This window comes from Rattus rattus, chromosome 15 (assembly GCF_011064425.1).
Source record: "Rattus rattus isolate New Zealand chromosome 15, Rrattus_CSIRO_v1, whole genome shotgun sequence".
In the NCBI taxonomy this organism is placed as follows: Eukaryota; Metazoa; Chordata; class Mammalia; order Rodentia; family Muridae; genus Rattus; species Rattus rattus.
Genome location: NC_046168.1, coordinates 47789828 through 47811326, shown reverse-complemented (window position 1 = coordinate 47811326; position 21499 = coordinate 47789828). Strand labels below are relative to the sequence as shown.

The following is a 21499-nucleotide window of genomic DNA, read 5'->3' as shown; positions in this document are numbered from 1 at the left end:
CAGTAATACCACAGGACCATCTGCATCCACTGCGCTTACAAGTTTACAAAAGCACTTCTAAAACAGTTCAGGAAGGAGCTTACATTTAGCCAGACTGAGAAGAATATTCTAGAGTCCTGTGAACCACACGGAAAACTGAAATCATAACTATGATACAAATCAACCCTTTAAAAGGTCTTCAAACCACCCTTTCAGTTCACCATATTCTCTAAGCCCTCTGGTAAATAATACTTTTTGAAACATAGTGAGAATTGTAAACAAAAACAAAATAACTTTGTGACAGTCGTCTGTCTAGACGGTTGCATTAAGAAACACTAGCAGCAGGCCAACAGGAGCCGGATGTAGATCTCTCCTGAGAGACACAGCCAGAATACAGCAAACACAGAGGCGTATGCCAGCAGCAAACCACTGAACTGAGAACGGGACCCCCGTTGAAGGAATCAGAGAAAGAACTGGAAGAGCTTGAAGGGGCTCGAGACCCCATATGAACAACAATGCCAAGCAACCAGAGCTTCACTACCTAAAGACTATACATGGACTGACCCTGGACTCTGACCTCATAGGTAGCAATGAATATCCTAGTAAGAGCACCAGTGGAAGGGGAAGCCCTTGGTCTTGCCAAGACTGAACCCCCAGTGAACGTGATTGTTGGGGGGAGGGCGGCAATGGGGGGAGGATGGGAAGGGGAACACCCATAAAGAAGGAGAGGGGGAGGGGTTAGAGGGATGTTGGCCCGGAAACCGGGAAAGGGAATAACACTGGAAATGTAAATAAGTAATACTCAAGTAAATAAAAAAGAAAGAAAGAAACAAACAAACAAACAAACAAACAAACAAACACTAGCAGAGTATCTACTGCTTGATACAATGGCCCTGGCATAAGGCTAACCCCAGTGGCAACCAGAGGAGAAAGAATCTCAAGGAGTGGAAAAAAGATTATCATAGAACAATTTTTTAAAAACATAAAATGTGTAAATAGTTTGAAATGGAAAAAAGGATCTGAAAAGTAAGGAGTAAGAGACAACCACTTGTTGTTTTGTTGAGAAAGGGTTTCTCTGTGTAGCCCTGTGTAGCCTAGAACTTGCTTTGTGAATCAGGTTGGCCTCAAATTCAGAGATTTGCCTGCTTCTGCAACCCGAGTACTGGAATCAAAGGCATGCACCACCACATCCAGCGAAGTACGTTATTAAAGCGTATATACCTTTACAAAGGAATGGCTTGCTGCCCCCGGCAGTACTGCACATGTAGCTCGTTCTAGTGTGAAAACACAATCCCAGCACCCATCTTTCCTGTTGAATGTAAACGTGGAGAGTATGGCTGTATCACCATATGTCCTTCTCATTATCTGTAATTACCTTGCACTAAGCTATAAGGAACAGATATCAATCTGTTTCATTATAATTATCCAAAAATCAATGGTTCCCTAATTAAAATTATAAATAGTGAAATTCTCTTAAAATAACTGTTTGACCAATTCCCATGCCCCAAGATTCTGAACAATAATTTACTTCCCACCTCCCTAGACACTCCCTTCTCTTCTTCCTTCTCCTTCCATAAACTGCCAAGTCATACAGGTTTTTAGGAGAGCAAAGGGAAGAAAGGAGGGGTGGGGGAGGGGGTGGACTGGTAGGCAGGCAGAAAAAGAGCTAACTCTCCACATAAGAGCAGGGAACATCTCTGAGAAACGCCCACCCCTGCAACTGTCCACCTGGCTTTATATCACACCTCAGGCAGTGTCGACTTAGTTTCCCTTCCTGAACACAGCCAGCTCTCATTGGCATATATATGGCACAGCCCTTTTCCTCTGCCCGACAAGCATATCCAGTACTACCTACTGCAGAAGCAAACGCTGAGTTAGCCAAGAAGACCTGGCTAGATCTGGAACTGAGTTTTCCCTATTTGAGGAAGACACTGTCTTGGCGCTAAACCCACCAAGCACTGGCAAATGCTAGTGTCCAAGCACAGCTCTGCAGTATGTCCTCCTTTCACGGGCACATATAAGAGGGCTTCTACAGAACTCTTACCAAGCCGTGCTATTCAACTCGTCTCTACCTTTGCTCCTACACTCCTTAGGTAACTCTGTTAAAAACTTATGAAAACTCCTCAACTAACTTTAAGACTCAACTTTTCCACAGCGGGGTCTGTAGGAAGACTTTTATATTCCTCAACAGTTGGAGGTCCCCTTCAGCCTGGCTCCCCGTGGAGTGGCTTTTACAGCATAATCTGTTCTCTTCTCAGGTCTTCCCTCCCAGGAGCTTGTGAGCACAAGGCCAAGACACAAGTCTGCCACCATGCTTGCACAAAGAAACTCATAGGAATCTACCACAGGAGGGAAGATTGGAGAATCGGTTAATAGCAAAGTGTCCCTTCTACTAACATTTCCAACACCTGTGTTCAAGCAGTTCCTGGCACATCAGGAAACTAGCAGAGAAAAGAGTTTAGGAAACAGAGATCAACAAGGGGAAGTGGATTTAAGGAAAAGCAGTCACAGAACAGGTGACAAAAGCAAGAAAGCGACTGCTCCTAGGGCTGCTGTGATAATAGGGCACTTAAACACCTCGACCCCAGTGTGAATTTTAATCCCCAGGAGATTAAATAGAGAATCAGGACAGTGGGCAGGACTATTCCACAAGAGAGGAACAGAGCCGATATTTTCAACTACAACCAACATGGAAAAATGCTTATTTTTATCTCTATTTCGTTATATAGGTTAACCACACTTGGTGTCCTTGGAATAAGTCCATGAACGTACCTACCATGGGAAAAACAAGGACCATGTGGCCGTGCAGAAGGAAAGGTGTATTGGTGGCTCTGAAGCTCCCCATCACTGTGAGGAGACACTAGGAGGAACCTTCTTCTCTTTCTACATCAGTGTCTTACCCCAAGTCTCTCCTGAAGAGCCAAACATTTCAGTGGAAAACAAGGGAGAGTTCTAGGACAATGTTTGCTATTTCAATATTATAAGTAAAATACTGCTTAGGTTTGCAAACCATAGAGTAAGTTGCATTATAAAACAATGTAGAAAATACTGATAATTTGAAAGGTATTTAAAGGATTTTACCACCAGAAAGGTAAATGATTCATTTCATGTTAAATGATAGAAAAGACAGAGTATTTGTTGCCCAGCATTTTTAAATTTCAAAAGAGAAACAAAAGCACAGTGAAACTAAAAGCAATAAAATGTTGTGTAGAAAACAACAATGCCTCTTTGTAATGAATGTGCTACTGTTGATTAAGTCTTCTGTACAAAAATGAGAGGTGCCATAGTTTACACTGCTAGAGAAGAAACACACCGCGACAGCACAAAACCAACTTGTCTGTTTCTAACCAGAACAACCAGCTGAAGCAAATACTTATTTTATTTGAATACATCTGTAGATATGATGGGTGTGATTAATTGTTCAGCTCGAATGCAATTCTGTGACTTTTAATGATTTAGGTACACACAGCTTTAGCTCTCGAGCAGACTAAAAATAGTGATTTTAACTTATTCCTGCTGCCTACAATTACCCACAACCATGTATTTTTAAATATTTCCAGCCTATAAAAATTACTAATTTTTGCCACTTGTGTTTATCTGCATTTAGACTTTGATTTGGATAAATTAAGCTCTCAAGTGTTCCTTGCTTTATGAAACTCTGCATGTTGTACACTTCAACACAAATAAATGACTTGTACCATTAGAGGTTTAAATAATGTAATGTATTTCATGCTCAGCCTGAAGCTGGATTCCAATGAAGTTGCTAATGCACGTAATGATTAAGTGTAACTCAAATACTAACTGTGTTGTTGAAAACATGACAGGCAATAATTTGGTCTATTATATTCTGCCATTTAATTGCCTAGTACAGACATTCTCTGACACGTTATGAAGCAATGATTTACAATTATTCAAGCTGCAAAGGTCAGAAAGTGACATTATAATCATCTACATAGAGATCCCTCTAATGCACAAAAACTAGGTAATCACACACACACACACACACACACACACACACACACACACACGGTTAACTGCATTAGTAACTTTCTATTTAAGGTTTCCTAAATCAACTAGCAATAAACATTTCCTAAGCATACTGATGTACAATTTAAATTTTTTGTGGAATCTTCTCATAAGCTGAGTGAAATATTTGGAAAATGTTCTTACTCTCTCTTGATTAGGTAAATCCTATTCAACTATTTAACTAACTCCATATCTATCAATCAAGATTCAACACAAGAAACTCTACCAGTAAGTAACATGGTCCCTAATTCACATGTACTGGGTTTATGTTACTGAAAAATGACACAGAAAATTTAGGCATCATTTCTTGGGTCTACTGTAAGCTTTCTACAATTGTTCTAAGATAATTAGTATTGCAATATAACAATAACCTATCTTGATCAATTTTACCCCAGCACCAGTTTTAGGCACTTTCTTTTCCCTACTACATACACACGGCCAACTACATGTGCGTACAATAAATTATCAGCAGATGAAGAACAGAGGGGGATGGGATAGAGGGAAGGGGGAGGGGTTAACATCATTTACAGTAACACTTACCCACAGGGAGAATAAAACAAGGAAATGAGGCAGGGGTTGAATACCAGAATAGGAGAGTAAGACTGGATAAGCAGTCTTTTATCAGAAGGTAAATCTTAACAAGAATGAAATCCACGTGGTAATGGAAGTAGATGTTGTGCTACTGCATGCTACAGAAGACAACCTAGATGAGAAGCAATGAATAAAACCACAGTAATAGAAAAGACGCAGACAGCACAGAGCAGAAAGATAATGAACGGAAGGAGAGGGGTAATTAGGAACCAGGAGGGCCGGTTGCAGGAGGTGTCACTACATCACTTATAACTCACTCTCCCATCCATGAACAGGGAGAGCAACTCCAACTGAAGAATAAAAGCCATCAAAGGCAGCAAATGAAACAAAGTAAGACTTACACCGAACGGTGAACAATACTAGCATTTAGGACACAATGCACAAGGGCTTATGAACAAGTGTGGTGTGTAGGCTGAGAACTGTCTGGGGCCTCGTACGTGTTAGACAGAGTTCTACCACTAAGCTGCGTCCCAAATCCCAACATCCAGAATTTTTTTTAAAAAACTAGCAAAACATGTAGAATGACTTTTGAGGGTTGAGAGCTTTCACATTCTTCACAACTAAAATAAGTAAAGACAGAGAGGATCGTGACTTTAATGAAAAAGATGTGTCTGGACTATTTTAAAGCCAAAACTTTGGTAACTAAAACTCAGCTTTTGCATGGCGATGTTTACTTTGCCCCCACTAGGAGCACTATCAAACTGCCCCCACTAGGAGCACTATCAAACTGCCCCCACTAGGAGCACTAACAAACTGCCCCCACTAGGAGCACTAACAAACTGCCCCCACTAGGAGCACTATCAAACTGGCAGCAGACTTTCATATGTCAACTACACACCAAGAACCTGGATACAAATATCCCTGCACTCTGTAAAATTCTTCTCCTAATCATACTTACATGTAAGAAAAATACTATTCAGAAGATCTCCTAGAACCAGAGATGTGGTTGAGGGCTTAAGAGCACTGGCTACTCTTGCAAAGGCCCTGGGTTTGATCCCCAGCACCCACATGGAGGCTCACGAGCATCTATAACTCCAGCTATTGGGTGTCCGACACCCCCTTCTGGCCTCCACAGGCAACGGGCATGCACAACATCCACATACGTACAGGCAGACACACACACATACACATAAAATAAAAAATAATTTTTAAAATGAGGGCTAGAGAGATGGCCTTGAGGTTAAGAATACATGCTGCTTTCTTTACAGAGGACCAGGTTTGAATTCCCATCTCCCACATGATAATTTACAATCATCCTTAACTCCGATTCCAGAAGATCTGAAGCATCGTCTAACCTCACAGGTACCAGGAGCCAAGAACGCTCGGCCTACACTCATGTGCATAAAATAAAATAAACACTTTTAAATAATAATAATTATTATTATTGTTATTATTATTATTATTTCCAAAGCAGCTATACAAGTCAACAAACAAAAATCTGCTCTTCTGGATCTCAGAGTAACAAAAACTTTATTGACTTTATATTCATGATCTGCTCCTTAAAATACAAAATGTGCAGCAATGTGTGCACGATATAAAAAGATAAACCTTGCCCACACACAGCACTAATCCTAAATAGAGCCAGACAATGGGAACCAAGCTTTCAACTCATTCTCTGTCAAGGTAATTTAAACCCTGCTCTACCATGGCCAACATCTGCCAGCAGAGGATAAGGAAGAGACCACCTTCAAATTATTGATCTTAAAGATTCAAAAAGCTAAAAGCAACGTTAAGTACAGATGCAGCAATTTCAAAGACGATTTTTATGTGGAAGTTAACAATTCAGAATTACACAATGACATCTTACTGTAAACTCTAAGACACATAGTTCACATGGACCTACAATCTTCCTACAGAAAGCCAAGAAAAAGCAGCCAAATAATTACAAGTAACCTGCTACACTATTGAAGTTATTCAATAGAATATATCATTTTCTTAAATTTCACCATAAGAAAACTATGAGGATACTGCAAAAAGAAGTTCAGTTTTATAACAGTTAATTAAAAAAATGCTCCTACCTCATTGTTTTGTGCATTATTCAACCAGGCCTATTTGAGAAATAACTACTTATAACTAAATAAGGAAGAGGTCATTAATAAAATTTCAGAAGACTGAGACTAAGATATTAACTACTGGAGAAAAGAAAACAGTACAGGACCTTCTGTTTGTGACAAAATCATAGAACTAATGTTCCTGAAAGATCACTTCACCTTTTAAAGCATGATTCTGTAAAAGGTAAAATTTACAGCAATTAGAGCTAATGAAGAAATGCAGCCTGGCCTGCTTATGTTCGGGAACTAATGGGTCCACTGAGCATGTGTGAGACTATTTAGCCATCAGTGGTAATGAAGTGATACTGTCAGCAATGTCAATGTACTAATGCTCTCCACTGTTGGGAGTAAGAACCAGTCCCGACTTTCTGTTTTGTTTTCCACTTTAACTTTTATGTTACTCTCCTGCACCTAACACACAAAACATAAACAACCAAAGACACCACTTCATGCAAATCAAATTGTCTGGTTCATTACTGCTCCATTCAACCTTACTGATCAATCCCCCTCAGCTCTCTGACCTTTCAGAGCCTCTGGCTTTACTGTAAGGCTCTAGACCCTACCACATTATATGTGTGACTTTAGACTGGACTTATTTTTAGAAAGGAAGAGAATTAAAATTATACAGGAGGTGTAATTTAAAGCCTAACCACAGTCTAAAAGTCAAATACTAAAATTCATTATGTTTTATCCACATACCCTTCACACACAGACACACACAGACACAGACACACACTACAATGAAGCAACATAAGATGTCTGCTACAGTGTCGCAAACATAAGATTCAATATACTCGTATTTACTTACACTCTACATCCTGGTGATCAAAAATATGAGCTACTAGTGCATTTCATCTGTGTGCGGTAAGCAATCGCTAAGAAAAGGTATGTTGTTCAAATTATACATTTAAAGTCAATTAATTATAAACTGTTTCTGATACTACGCATATAAAATATGATTCTCTGGAAAAGATTCTTTTTCTCTTTCCAATATTATTTCCCTACATTAAAAAGTGGATAAAAATTAAGTTTCAACTAACCTAATGTGCAAAATAAAAAGTGTTACTTATTTTCACAAATGGGAAGAAACTGCGTCCTGCTTCCTAATGGCACATTTTCCCTGCAGTCATGGTCATCTCCTATAACTCACAGAACAACAACAGCAAGTGAAATATCTTTTAAAACTACAAGACCTATAGAAATTAAAATGGACCGTTTGGGACTTGACCCCAGCAGGTAACTCAGTAGTAACAAAACTCACTCTCCGACTGATCAGGAGTGGCTCCAGGGCAAAGGTCCATCTTCATTCACTTTACTGCAAGTCACTGAACCGTCAATTTGGCCAATGAATAAATCACAGACCATGGCTGATAAAACTGCTTGCAAAGTTATTTATAAAAATGTCTTAAGGGTCAAAAAATGAAACTGTATTCCGGGAAAATGTACTGTGCAATAAAAGGCAGAACTGTTCCTGACTTGGAGACTATTTACAAGTTCGTGGGAACCTGAAGGCCTCTACAGAAGCATAACAGTGCATGCTGCATAATTTAATTGGACCATGAAGTGCAGATTTCCTGAGTTTCACATAAAGTATTTTATATGATGTACTTATTAGTTAATTTCTCTAGCATAATAACATTAAGATATATGTTAATAAGAAGGAGAGTATTAAAATCCACCTCTGAATGTCCTGTGATACACCATATATGTCACAGCATTTTAAAACCTTTTAAACATTTCTGTTAAATTAATTAGTTTTAGATTAAGGTACCTCAGTGCTTTCTATTAAATGTAACATATCTGAATGACAATTAAACATTGTGAATGACTCTACAAAGAATCATGAACTAAAAAAGGAAACTAGTTTTGAAATCACATGACACAAAAATATATTACACACTGCTTTACCACATCACCCCTCAAATGATCAGTAACCAGGCATCTGAAATTAAATCTTTTGTTTTTCCTTGTAGAATATGTCCAATGGATCCAAAGAACCATTAATATAATTAAAATTAAGGCAGTATAGCAGAAGGAAAAAACATACATATGCACTCCAAAGCTATATTATCTGGGGGAATTTTTGTCTTTAAATGGAATTTATAGTTCTCTCTGGCAATGTGAATGAACATCCTATAATTTAGTCAATTTACAGATTACAGGTTCAAATTGACCTTGTAGCCCATAAAATTGCTCATCTTCAGCACAGGATTAGAAGTGGGAGAAGAATGTCATAACTGTATTTAAGGAATTTACCATAACAATGGAAAGGAGGATACGCACACATAATTTTCGCCACTCTTACTCATATCGGTTTTGAGTTCTCAAACAATAGCTATCCCGCACACGGCTGCTGGCTCACACAGCAGAGGGGCTGTATTTACTCACCCACAGACGTGACACTTGTACTCCCTCATCCCAAGGTGCCTTTTCACATGGTTTCTGGCATCTCCAAGCTGAGCTGTTGCAAAATGGCATATCTTGCACTTGAATGGTTTTGATCCTGAGTAAATTTAACATAAAGTAAGATTTGGACTTGAATCACACATTACTATTAAGATTTTTTTAACTGCGGAAAGCAAGCTAAATCTTAAGTAATACTACCTTCAATCTAGTTGAGAACTGCTGTCCCCAAAACGGAATACATGCATTCATTTGTTAACCTCTTGATGCCATGCTTATCTCACCTAGAGTCTTTTTTTTTTTTTTCTTTTTTTCGGAGCTGGGGACCGAACCCAGGGCCTTGCGCTCCCTAGGCAAGTGCTCTACCGCTGAGCTAAATCCCCAACCCCCTCACCTAGAGTCTTAATGTTTTAGTGAGTCTTCCCAATTCTCAATTACATCTCTAAGATTCAAAGCCAAAAGTTGAATGCCATTGGACATTAAATGAGCTAATGTGAAATATTTTTAATACAACTCACAAAAATATTTCTTGAAGTATTCTATGTAATAATAAGAAACATTTTAAAAACACAAATATAAACAAAGTCACTGGTAGGTACAAAGTGTATTGCTGGCCTTTATTTCTCAGTGACCACCCAGTTTCCTCAGATTTCTCCGGCTTTGAGTTCATTTGCACAAAAACAGTAGTACAGACATCTGACCATGACTTCAATGAGCCACTCTATTAAACGTCACTACATCCTCACAGACACGAATGCACACACATAACTGCCTTGCTCTTGCCATCATGCCACAGTCTGCAGTGACTTCACAAACCACAAGGGTCAACATCTTGGTTACTGAGTTCACTAACAAATACTTCAACACAAGAGGATCAGTAACAACAACAACATGTTTTAATTAATTAACTAGAAAGGAGTAAGATCAAACTACACTCCAAAAAAAAGTAAAGAGTTTAAGAGTTGCTAGTGCTGCTATGAGTGCTGGGAAAGGCAGCATTTATTAATCAGCCCCACATCAATAAGAAATAACAATCTCTTAAAAACATGCACAGGCTGTCTTCCAACTTTCTAAGTACTACCACATCTTGAAAAGAAATAAAAAAAATAAGGACCACAACTTAAAATCATTACAATGTTTCTGTATCATGATTAGTATGTAATTTGGGAATTAACTCCTCCAATATGGTAAGAGTATGAAACATGTGAATTTCAAAAGTTACGAGTACAGATTAAAATAAAGTTTCAATCTTTGATCTGTGAACCTTTCTGGATTTTTATTTTTTTGTTTGGGGGGGGGCAGGGGATGCTTGAAACTAAAGCATGCAAGAAAAAAAATAAATTACTCTCTTAAATTTGAATTTAGTTCTCAAAGGTGATCAAAAATGTGACGCATTTAATTTTAACCTTCCAACATAAATTTAAAAGAGGTGAACAGCACTCAAAGCAGGCATGGCTGAGTACTGCCCTGTCCAGTGACCATGAAGCAGGTTTCATGATGCTTCGATTCTATGGTTAAAATGGGTGTAAAACATGTCCAACACCTGAATGGCTCTATCTAGTAAGACTTGCATGTTTGAATATCAAAAGCAGGGCGGAGTTCTAACTTGCAACAATTACATTCTAGCAATCACTTTGAAAACTATTTTTTAATAATGTATTTAAATGATCCACATAAAGTTAAGCCTATCAGCACTCTGAAACATATGAGAGACAGAATTCCATAATGGAATTCTGGAGAAGTAAGAATCAATCTGCCTGTGGTTTCACTTCTAGTGATTTTTCAAGGACAACTTGGAAATTATTAATAAACGATAGTATTGAGACCTAAAAAAAAAAGGATGAAACTCCCCCAACATTTATTCCCACGACGACTTGGAGATACAGATATAAACACCTGGTGGCTCTGACAGCTCCCAAAGTCTGACTAGGGCTGCTCAGGTGACACTAATGCCACAGTGAGTGGCACCGAAAGGCCTGTGCTTTTAATTTACTGGGCACAGCTCTGAGAAGGTCCTTCCTTAAGTCTCAGGGCTCACTGTACAGTGCATGGACCCCACACGAGTCAGGAATTCTGTAAGCTGCTGCACAGACAGCTCACAGCTGACACTCATGATCCCGACTGTCCTCAAGTGTCCTTCCTAAGCCATCAGCATTCGAAGACCAGCTGAGCTAGGCCTCAATGTGGGAAAAGGCAGTCTTTCCTTTTACCTCCTTAAAGATAGTATTTTGTCCTTACACTTGTCATATGATACACATTATAAAATGGGTCTACACGTGTTTATATCACAAAATCTATGAAATCACATACTCCTAAATCTGCCTTTCTTTCAGGTGTATTTTAGTATCAAAAACATATAGGATTACCTTAAGTAATTCTATTCCTTGGAGCACCATTACCCTCAGAAGATTTTTTTTTTAATTTTAATTTGGACTATAAGATTTTATGCAGAGGAGAAAACACTAAGGTGCCCTTAACTTTCTGGTGCCTGATGATTTACTAAATAAATCCAAGGACTTGAAACCTCAGTGTCTACACTCAGACCTAAAGGTTACCTCTGCTGCATTCTTCCTGCCAGGCGCACACATGTGCATTCAAGGAGGGACAGAAGCCTGCAGATCTCAGAGGGAAAAGGAATGCACATGCCTGATGATCATGGAAATCATGGAGCATGGAGTTGATAGAGACCATGTAGACCATGCAGATCATGAAAATCATGAATGCTTGCTGACTGTCGTGTAAACCGGTTCTTCCTAGGCATTTGAACATCTCACTCACTCATTCTTTCACTCAGTCATTCACACCCATCCAACAATTACACTGAACACCAACTTCGAGGAAAGTCTGTGCAGAGTAAGAGGTGAATGAGGTCAGTCCCTGTCCACGGTGCTCAGTCTGCAAACTAACTTGGTGATCTATGTAATTTCTAAACCATCACATACCGAGTCACAGGCACCCAGCACTAACAGTTTTCAGTGACGTTACATACACCACCACATGTGCCCACATATAAACACTCTCCAAAGGGATGAGGGACCAAAATACTATGAATGCAAACAGAATGGTGTCCAGATATCGTGAGGCTTAAGTATATTTCCCATGTGCTGTGACATAAAATGCAGAATCCTGCACACGAGCTAACACCCTGCTCCATGACTCGTGTGCTACAAGAGGGAATGTTACAGAGAGTCAAGCTGAGCGCTCATAGCACAAATGCACAGGAAGCGATATGCTTTCTGCCTACAGTTCTTGATAATCAAAACTCATTTCTTAAGACTGCTGCTTATATCACACCAACAAAAATAAGGTCAGGCTACAGAAAACATATATCAAATTCCAAATTTAAAAACAGATTGGGAAAGGGAATCATTTCCAGCTAAGCAGGACTAGCATCCCTGTGTTACTCACTCTTTTATAGATAAAAGCAAAGCACCAGAGAGTTGTCCACTTTAAGATATCCCAGGGCTAGGAGGTAGGGGGACAAAACAGCATGAAATTAAATCTGGAGACCAACTTCCCCCACGAGTGACTGTGCAAACTTGACATGGTAAGGCTGACACTCCACACTCAGGAAGGCTATGCTCTGCAGTGCTTTCGAGCATGCAAAACTGTACTTGCTGATAAGAGCAACACAAGATACTAGGGCAAAAAGCATGCTACCTTTTCCTAAATGTTACAATCAATGATGTAACTTATATAAGTACGGTTACTCTGTCACATATTGATAGTTACCTCACTTTCACATCCACATTAACTTGATTTTAAATGCAATTAATACATATAGTCAAGGAAGACTAATGGACTACATTCTGCACTTAACCTGGTAGACATTTTCAAATGGCACAAGTGACCAGTGCAAACCTATTTTGCATTGTAAACGACTAAATAAATCTTAATGGATTAAGAATGATCAGCTATCAACACACAAGGGAAATTAAGTGCTGAAATGCCTACATTGATTATTTTAAATTATTAGCCTTACTCTATTCTTGAATTTGTATGCTTTTAGTGAGCTTTAACACATTTACAAGACTTATTGACTATAATTACAAGAGAATTCAAGTAATGGACACATCAATTATAAGCAACATGTCTTGACCAGACAGTTGCATAAAGAATTCTAAAAAGAGCTCCATTAGCATCTTCCTCTTAGTTTTATTCAGCTTTATCTGACTTAAGAGGAGATGCTAAGAAAACACATATTTTCTATGCATAAGAACAGCCTGTAAGATCCTATCATTTCACAGTGTGAGAAGCAGCGACAGAGGCACTGACCATGCAAAGACATAGGCACCAGAACGTACTCTGGAGACGGTTCCACAGCATGTGCTAGTGTCACACAAGGACTAAAATGCTTACATTTACCTCAACTAATCCTATGTGCCCTCTCCTGCTACTTTCGTCAAGGAGAAATTTGAATCTCTCTTTATCATCCTCAATTACTGATAATGCTCTATCTCTTTCTCCTTGTAACCAGTTTAACCAGTTTCAAAAACCGTGTGAATTTAAAGTATATATTTAATAATATGCCATTATTTAAAAGTACAGTAAAATAAACCTTACAATTTTAATGAAAATATGTTCTTTGAAATGTGAATTTATTATTCAAATCCACTCATAATTCAACCATGCAGACAGAGCTTGTGTAAGCGGAGCACGATGATTTAGAAAAGCTGTCTATTTAAAATAAAGAATGTGTGGCAGGTTTATAGAAACACTGCACTGAATTTTTACATAAATTTAGAACAGTAGCTTATGCATTTTTCACCAAATATATATATTTTTAAACATCTATTCCCAAACTAAATGTTAACATGGAATGTTCAATGTATCCGAGTATAGACCCTAAATCAGGTGCTTCCTCAATGAAAATCAAATTCCAACACACACTAAAGAAACCATGTTCACAAATTCCAACACATACTAAAGAAACCATGTTCACAAATTCCAACACATACTAAAGAAACCATGTTCACAAATCCCAACACACACTAAAGAAACTATGTTCACAAATCCCAACATACACTAAAGAAACCATGTTCACAAATCCTGATCTTGAAAGTAGAATCTTACTGCTGGGAGTCACACTTGTGGATATAAACTCCTGTTAATAAATGTTTAAATTACTAATATCTTAAGAATTTTGCTAAGTACTACCTAAAGACTATACATGAACTGACCCTGGACTCTGACCTCATAGGTAGCATTGAATATCCTAGTAAGAGCACCAGTGGAAGGGGAAGCCCTTGGTCCTGCTAAGACTGAACACCCAGTGAATGTGATTGTTGGGGGGAGGGTGGTAATGGGGGGAGGATGGGGAGAGGATGCCCATAAAGAAGGGGGGGGAAGGGGTTAGGGGGATGTTGGCCGTAAACCGGGAAAGGGAATAACACTCGAAATGTAAATAAGAAATACTCAAGTTAACAAAAAAAAAAAAAAAAAAAGTTACAGAGCAAATCCTTGAAAGAGCTGGCATTTGCACTGAGAACTAGAGTCCTGCTTAATTGGAATGTAATTACGCTACTGACAAGTTACTTTGTCTCACCAGAGTTGCGTAATTGTTAGAATACATATAATGCTCAAATTCGAAGAAATAAACCTTGACATGAAAATAAAAAAAAATAAAAAATAAAAAAAAAGAATTTTGCTAAGGGGCAGGAGAGATGGCTCGGCAGTTTAAAACCCTGGTTTCTCTTCCACAGAACCTGGGTTAGATTCCCAGGGGATCCAATGCCCTCTTCTGGCTTCCATGGGCACTGCATGCATGTGGTACACAGACATACATGGCAAGCAAAACACGTAAAAAATTTCAGGCATGTCTCAAAACAAAAGAACTTTATTAAAGGCTAAAATTTCCTTAATATGCTCTCCAAAACCACAAAGTGTCATTACATATACACTTTGGAAAGCCAAATAATTAAGACAAAACAAATGAAAAGCCATAAAACATGGGAGTTTTACAAAGGTATGAGTTGATGCTTTTTGACAGAAGAAATGTGTCTACTAATCTGCCTTTAGGATCGTTACAGCTGAATTACCTCCGGAAGTGTCAGCACCTCTCAGATACAAGTGGAGCATCACACAGACAAACGTCGTGAATCAGGAGGAAGCCCACAAGCAAATCAAGTAGAGCTCACACTTGGTTGGACCCCAAGTGCACACCGCATCATTCTTTTGCCCTTCACTGGAAACCAGAGGCTCGCTGCAGGGTTACATACCTGTATGAGTCCGGATGTGAGCCAGGAAGGCCATGGAATTGCTACTCCGACACATCTTCCCACAATACTTGCAGACATTCCCTTGGTTTTCTTCTCTCTCCCGATTGATCTGCTCGGTGTCTTCCACTATGTACTTATTTACCTCCCGTAGCAATTCCTCATGCTGCCCTTTAATATGCAGAAATAAGTTCTGTTCGGAATCAAAGGGCTCTGTACACTTGACACATTTGAAGGTGGCCCCACCCTCTGGAAGCTCTTCTACACTGGCCTGTTCATTTCTCATATGACCAGCACTAGCCAAATGCTGGTGAAGGTTGCTCTCCGTGTAGAATGATTTTCCACATAGTAAACAATGAAAGTGCTTCTCCTTTGTGGGATGCTTCATGGCTATATGAACATTCAGGCCACTCAGTCCATCTGCTAAGAAGCCACAATCATCACATCGGATTCGTGTGGACTCACCAAAAGAACTGCCTTCAACTTTCTTCTTCTTCAATCCCTGAGCACAGTCTTTCAGGGGCAACTCACTAACTTTACCCCCTGCCACCATCAGACCCTCCTCTGGCTGTTCTACCAATTCACCATCTTCAGTTTTTATTCTAATTATGGAAGAATCAAACCTGCCAAAACTGTACATAGTTTGCCCTTTGTCGTCAATACTTATGACAGTTTCATAAGCATCATTATTTTCAGCTGTGCCAATAGAGGCTGGGGCATCCTCTTCCAAAATGACTTCAGCTTCATGTTGTGAGTTCATCAGAATTTCCTTATTCTCAAGATTAGGGTTTGCTTGCACATCTTTTAAATCTTCTGAAGTCTGTTCGCACCCAACTTTGCTCTGGCCACCACCATCCAGGTCCAGCTGTTCTCTTGGTATTTTCATCACCACAGGGGAAATGGATTCAGCTGAATGGCCCCCATCTAGATCTCCAGGGCAGGACGACTTGTCAAGAACTTTTTCTTCACTGTCACCCAAGCTGCCTCCCTCATCTTCACAGTGTGCACCTGTATCACCAACACCATCCGACAGGTTGTGGTTTCTCTTTGCAGTCTCAGAATCCACAGCAGAGCTAGCTAGGTTTCCACTTTGAAGACAGCCTGGGGAGCTGCGGTTAGAGGGAGTGTTAAGGGACACTATCTCCCTGGGTTTTATACTTCTGTCCTTAGCGAGGGGCTGGTGCAAGGTCTCACAAAAGGAATGATCTTCATTAAAATTAGATTCTTGCTCAGCCACAACTGCCACTGAATCAGGAGCACAGAGTACTTTAGACATATCTAAATTAGTATTATCATATAAAATAGAACAATCTGCAGGATGTTTAGATTGGAGAGTACCAGATGATTGGTGTGGACTTATTTGAAATTCCTCCGAATTCTGTGAATGCTCCTCCTCGGGTATAGTGATGCTCTTGGATATTTCTGAAGAACCTGCTTCCACATTAGAAGAGCTGAGGTAAGACTGCCTTTTCATTTTATGCTTCTCTGTGGCAGCATGTCTAGTCATTTCTCTGCGAGTCACCGCATAGTAATCACAGGCCATGCAATAAAACTCAAATTCTTTGGTATGCTTCCTTTTCACATGCAACTCTAGCGAAGCAGCAGAGTGAGCACTGAACTCACAGTGTAGACATTTATTGTCACTTGAGCCTGCAACATCTCTCTGAGAGCATGCATCATCGTGCTGTAGAAGGTCCTCTGTCTCTAGAGCTATCTGTCCCTTTTTATCAGCGAGCTGACTGCTAACTTCTCCATCTACAGACTGCAATGCGCTCCCAGCGTCAGCATCGCCTGTGTCTCCATTACCGACTACTGGCTTGTCTAAGGTAGATGCGTCTGACTTAGCTGACTTGTTAGCCTGCTCATCAGAAACAGTCAGTGCTAGAGTGCTCTTCCTACACGCTTCAAGATTACCTCCTTCTGGGCCAACAATTATATCTGAACTTTGTTTCCCATTTGCTTCTATTTCAACCCGTCCTTTATGTTTCTTGGTGGCACAATGACGTTCCATGTCTCCTTTAGTGACAGTGTAATACTTACATACTTTGCACAAATAACTATACTGGTGACTGTGTTTACGCCTGATATGCACAGTCAAATTTGTAATACTAGAGGCCAAAAGTCCACAATGTGAACAAGTCCGAGAAATGCTGCCTTTGGGTCTCCCTCTCTTTGGAGTACTGGCTAAGCCTAATTCATCCTCTTTGTTGATGACACCAGACTGTGGCAGTTCCTTAGGTGTTAGCATACTCTGTTCACAATGGGAATGCTCCTGTAATCGCACACCAATATCGGGCCTTCCACTTCCAGAAACATTGGACTCTTCCTTTTTATCATTTGCACCTATACATACTCTTTCAATACACTCTTCAAAACTTAGACCAATATTGTTTTTCTTAGCATTTTCAAGATGTTTGCTTCTTTTAATGTGCTTCTCCATCCCTTCTTTGCTCAATGAATAAAGATTACATGCTTTACAAAGAAAGTGATAGTCCTGACCATGCCGAAGCTTTATGTGTCTCGTAAGGACGGTGGAAGACCTTGTTTTATAAAAACACTTCTTACACTGAAACTGAGGCTTACTTGAATGCCTTGCCTCAGTTCCATGGCTTGCCCTGGACTCAGCAGGTTCTTCCTGAGCTGCTTTCCCTGAGTCTTCTCTAGAATCGGCCATGTTGTCAGTTTCTAAAGTACTTAAAGGTAAAACAGAATCCCTACTCAATGATGAAGCGGTTTTTGGCTGAACCACTAAGCTATTATGTGCCTCAGTTGCTCTGTGTTCTTCTACATCTCTCTCAGACAAGAACAGATTACAAGAGGTGCAGAAAAAGCCCATGCCATGCTTCTCCTTCATATGATCTCTAAGACTTGTTTCATTCAAGGAAATAAAGGGACAACACTGACAGCTGAGGACAGGTGTCGTTTGCTGATGCTGATTGCTGTGCAAGTGTTCCTCCAAGTCTCTCCTTGATGGACTAGAAAAGTCACAAGTCTGACAATGAAACTGCACCTCTCTTACATGGCACTTTTGAACATGAATCTCCAAGTCTGTCTTGTTTGCAGTTATCTGGCCACACTCTGTACAGGGACACTGCACAGAGAGCTGGTGGTCAGCTGGCTTGACTGCGAGGGAGCCCAGGCGTGTGAAGCCTGACAGTGCGGAGGCTGTTTTGTCCTGCATCACTTCTGGGTTGTCTGAGGTAGTCACACACAGACTCTGAACATCTTTGCCCATCTGCATCTGCTCCAGCACTGGCTGGGCATTTGCTTTCATTTGTGTTCTCAAGTGTTTCACATATAGCCTCTGAGTTTCATTTGTTCCCCTTTTATTAATTCCTAGAAGATTAAACCTTTTCTTGGCCTGGCCCTTTAAAGTAAAAGCGCCACTTCGCCTGCGAAAGCTATTACCCAACATTAGAAGGTTTCGCTCAGATCTCGGTCTTGAGGTGGTACTGATACTGACATGCGCTGTCTGGAGGGCATTTTTAGTGGGTTCTGATTTATTTAAAAGACCCTCTGAGCTTACTAAGCCCCCTAGCTGCTTGTTCTGATTTTCAGGATTCTGAGCTACACCAAAACTAACATTTTCCTCAACTACACCTGCTTTCCCTGATGAGAGTCTCCTGGATGGCACCATTTCAACTAGGAGCTCACTACTACCAGCGCTGCCTTCAGAAGGGGCTGCTCTGTAGTCTTTAGACTTCTTCCCAGAATTCCTTGCTCCTTTTGAATCTCCATTCCTTGCTATTGGTTTAGAAGCTCTTGGTTTTGTTCTAACATTTTTTGTTCCCACGACACAGGCTTTTTTGGGAAAAGACTGTTTTGTTAAGATCTGCACGAATCCTCCACGAGCAGCAAGGTTCTGACGACGAAGGTGTGTTTTGCCAAGATAATGTGCATCCAACAGGTTTTCTTCAGCACATTGAAAGCCACAGAGATCACAGGAAAAGACTTTCTGTGGTCCTTGACTATGTTTGGCATGCACATGAGGAGATGAGCTGCTCTCTGCTCTGTGGCTACAGTGGCAACAGGAACGGTCCTTCCCCTGTTCCACATGACATTCCACATGCTTTTCCAAAGCAGAGCAAGAGGAAAATGAACAGCCACACACACCACACCTGAGTCCTGTCTCTACACTTCCAAAGCTACAACTAATGCTCACTTCTTCTGGAGGAAAAGGGGTGTGTCTTTCAGGATCAAAGGCAACCATTTCCTGAGCAGGCTTCTTCACGTCATCTACTTTCAGAGGAAGAGTATCAGACGTGCTAAAATCACAGGACGAGGGGGAAACATTGGGAAGAGCTCTGCCTTCTTCTGAGTGGTTTGCTGGAAAGACCTCCTTTTCCATTTCAGCCAAATGGACACTAACTTCTGCAGTGCCCAACCCACAGGCACCCTGCTCTCTTGTCTCGGACTCCACTGCCTCTGTTCTCAGTCGTTTGGAAGCACGTTCAATTCTGTCTTCCTCCATAGCAATACTGTCCGAGTTGGATGATTCTGAAAAAATTCTTTTGCTCGTAAAATTCTCAGAGGCATTTGCTCTGTCGTCAGACACAGGCCCACAGCTGCCATCACAGGATGGAACACTCCTTGGATCTTCTGCTCCCTTAACACTTCCATCCTCATCATTTTCATGCTTGCTCTCAGAATCCATTCTCAGTCAAGTTCTGATGATGTTTCTTCTGTCAAAGTCAAATTTAACTGGGGCTTACAACCTGTGAAATAAACAGACATGGTATTAAAGCTTTGAACATAAAGAAACCTCTTACTCTGGACCTGAGGAGGAAAACATGATGAAATTATCCTTCATACTTGACTGAACCTGACTACAAGGCTAAAATTCTATAGGCAATCTTGCTGTGTGTGCGGTTCATCCCTGTAATCCCAACAACCAGGACAAGATGCTTGCCTTATGATCAAGGTCCCACTCTAGGTGACACGGCACCAAGCCAGGCTACAAAAGAGGAAGAGGAAGAGGAAGAGGAAGAGATGCAGCAGCCGCAGTCACAATCAAATCTGTGGGCCACTGCTGACTCACAAAGCAACACTAAGCATCTTGGTGGGGAGATATGGACACTCTCCATCAGCTTCCAGAAGTTTCCATGTTTCAATTCTCTGAGACGGTAGGTTTCAGTTGACTTCTTCTTAAACAGAGACGTCGTTCTTTTGAGTTCATTTGGTGAACTCCCATTCTATGACGCAGAAGAAAGGAGAAGCAGTGATCGCAGCCCAGAGGGCTGCCTCTCTCTGGCCTCTCACAAGCACAGAGCATCTGATCTGCCTCCCCCTCTGAAGCAAGAGCCTCACCATGACTGCTCTCACGGTGTCAAGTGACACCATGCATATCCGCATCACACATTGCCACTCACCCTAAGGCTTTTGTCAATGAAAAGCCTTCCTCTTCCAGGTGGCAATCAGCTTTCTTATCTCACAGTCATTTTTGTGTTGTCTGAAGATTAATGGCAAAGGGAAATGTCGATGGTACAAAATTAATGGAGTAAGTTTTGGAGAAGAAGGGAATTATCCTGAATAAAATGCCTTAAAATCAATATTATTGATTTTATTTTTCATTATGATAGCTAATTAAATTAACACATATCATTTTCCATTTATTTTATACTATGATTGAAATTTTTTGCCAAATGTGATTTTATTTGATGTTAATAAAAAGTCACCGATATATTATGGTCTCAAACATTATGACACTTTTAACGATTTAGCTACTTTTTCCATAAATGACAAATAAAAATAAAACCTTACTTAAAAGTAGAAAACAAAAAATAATATCTAAGGCAAAAATAGTATCTAAGACAAGAATCAAATAAATAAATAAATAAATAAATAAATAATAAAAGGAAAAAAGTCAGACTTTTTTCTAAATTAAAGCCTTCAAGGACACAATACTATAAAGGTCACCAATTAGAAAGTGTAACAAGAACCCCGGAACAGGACTGGTTATTTAATCATATATCTGATAAAACATTTGCTCCTAGACTATTCAAAGAACTCTTACAATAATTCCAAAATAAACAAAGAATCTGGTTATAAATTTCTCCAAGGGAAATACAAAAATGGCAAATAGCATATGAAATTTAAAAACATAGTAATAATACATCATTAGCCCTTAGAGAAATGCAGTCGGGACCACAATGAGGTGCTGCTTTCCAGCTTCTAGAATAGATATGAACAAAGTCAGTTAAAAATCCCTGGAGCCTAAAGCACAGCCCCAGGTAG

General features: G+C 40.0%; 1 protein-coding gene across 2 annotated transcripts in view; it reads right to left on the bottom strand.

Annotated features, from left to right (window-relative positions):
• Positions 1-20193, bottom strand: part of Znf407 (zinc finger protein 407) — a 370762-nt gene extending 350569 nt beyond the window's left edge. For both annotated transcript variants that reach the window (XM_032885607.1, XM_032885608.1), the window contains exons 1-2: positions 15269-20193; positions 9036-9150 (exon numbers count right to left, since the gene is read on the bottom strand). In XM_032885607.1, coding sequence (XP_032741498.1) covers positions 9036-9150; positions 15269-19919 — 4766 coding nt within the window. In that variant the 5' untranslated portion in view covers positions 19920-20193. The remainder of the gene's footprint in view (positions 1-9035; positions 9151-15268) is intronic.
• Between the last annotated feature and the right edge of the window lie 1306 nt (positions 20194-21499).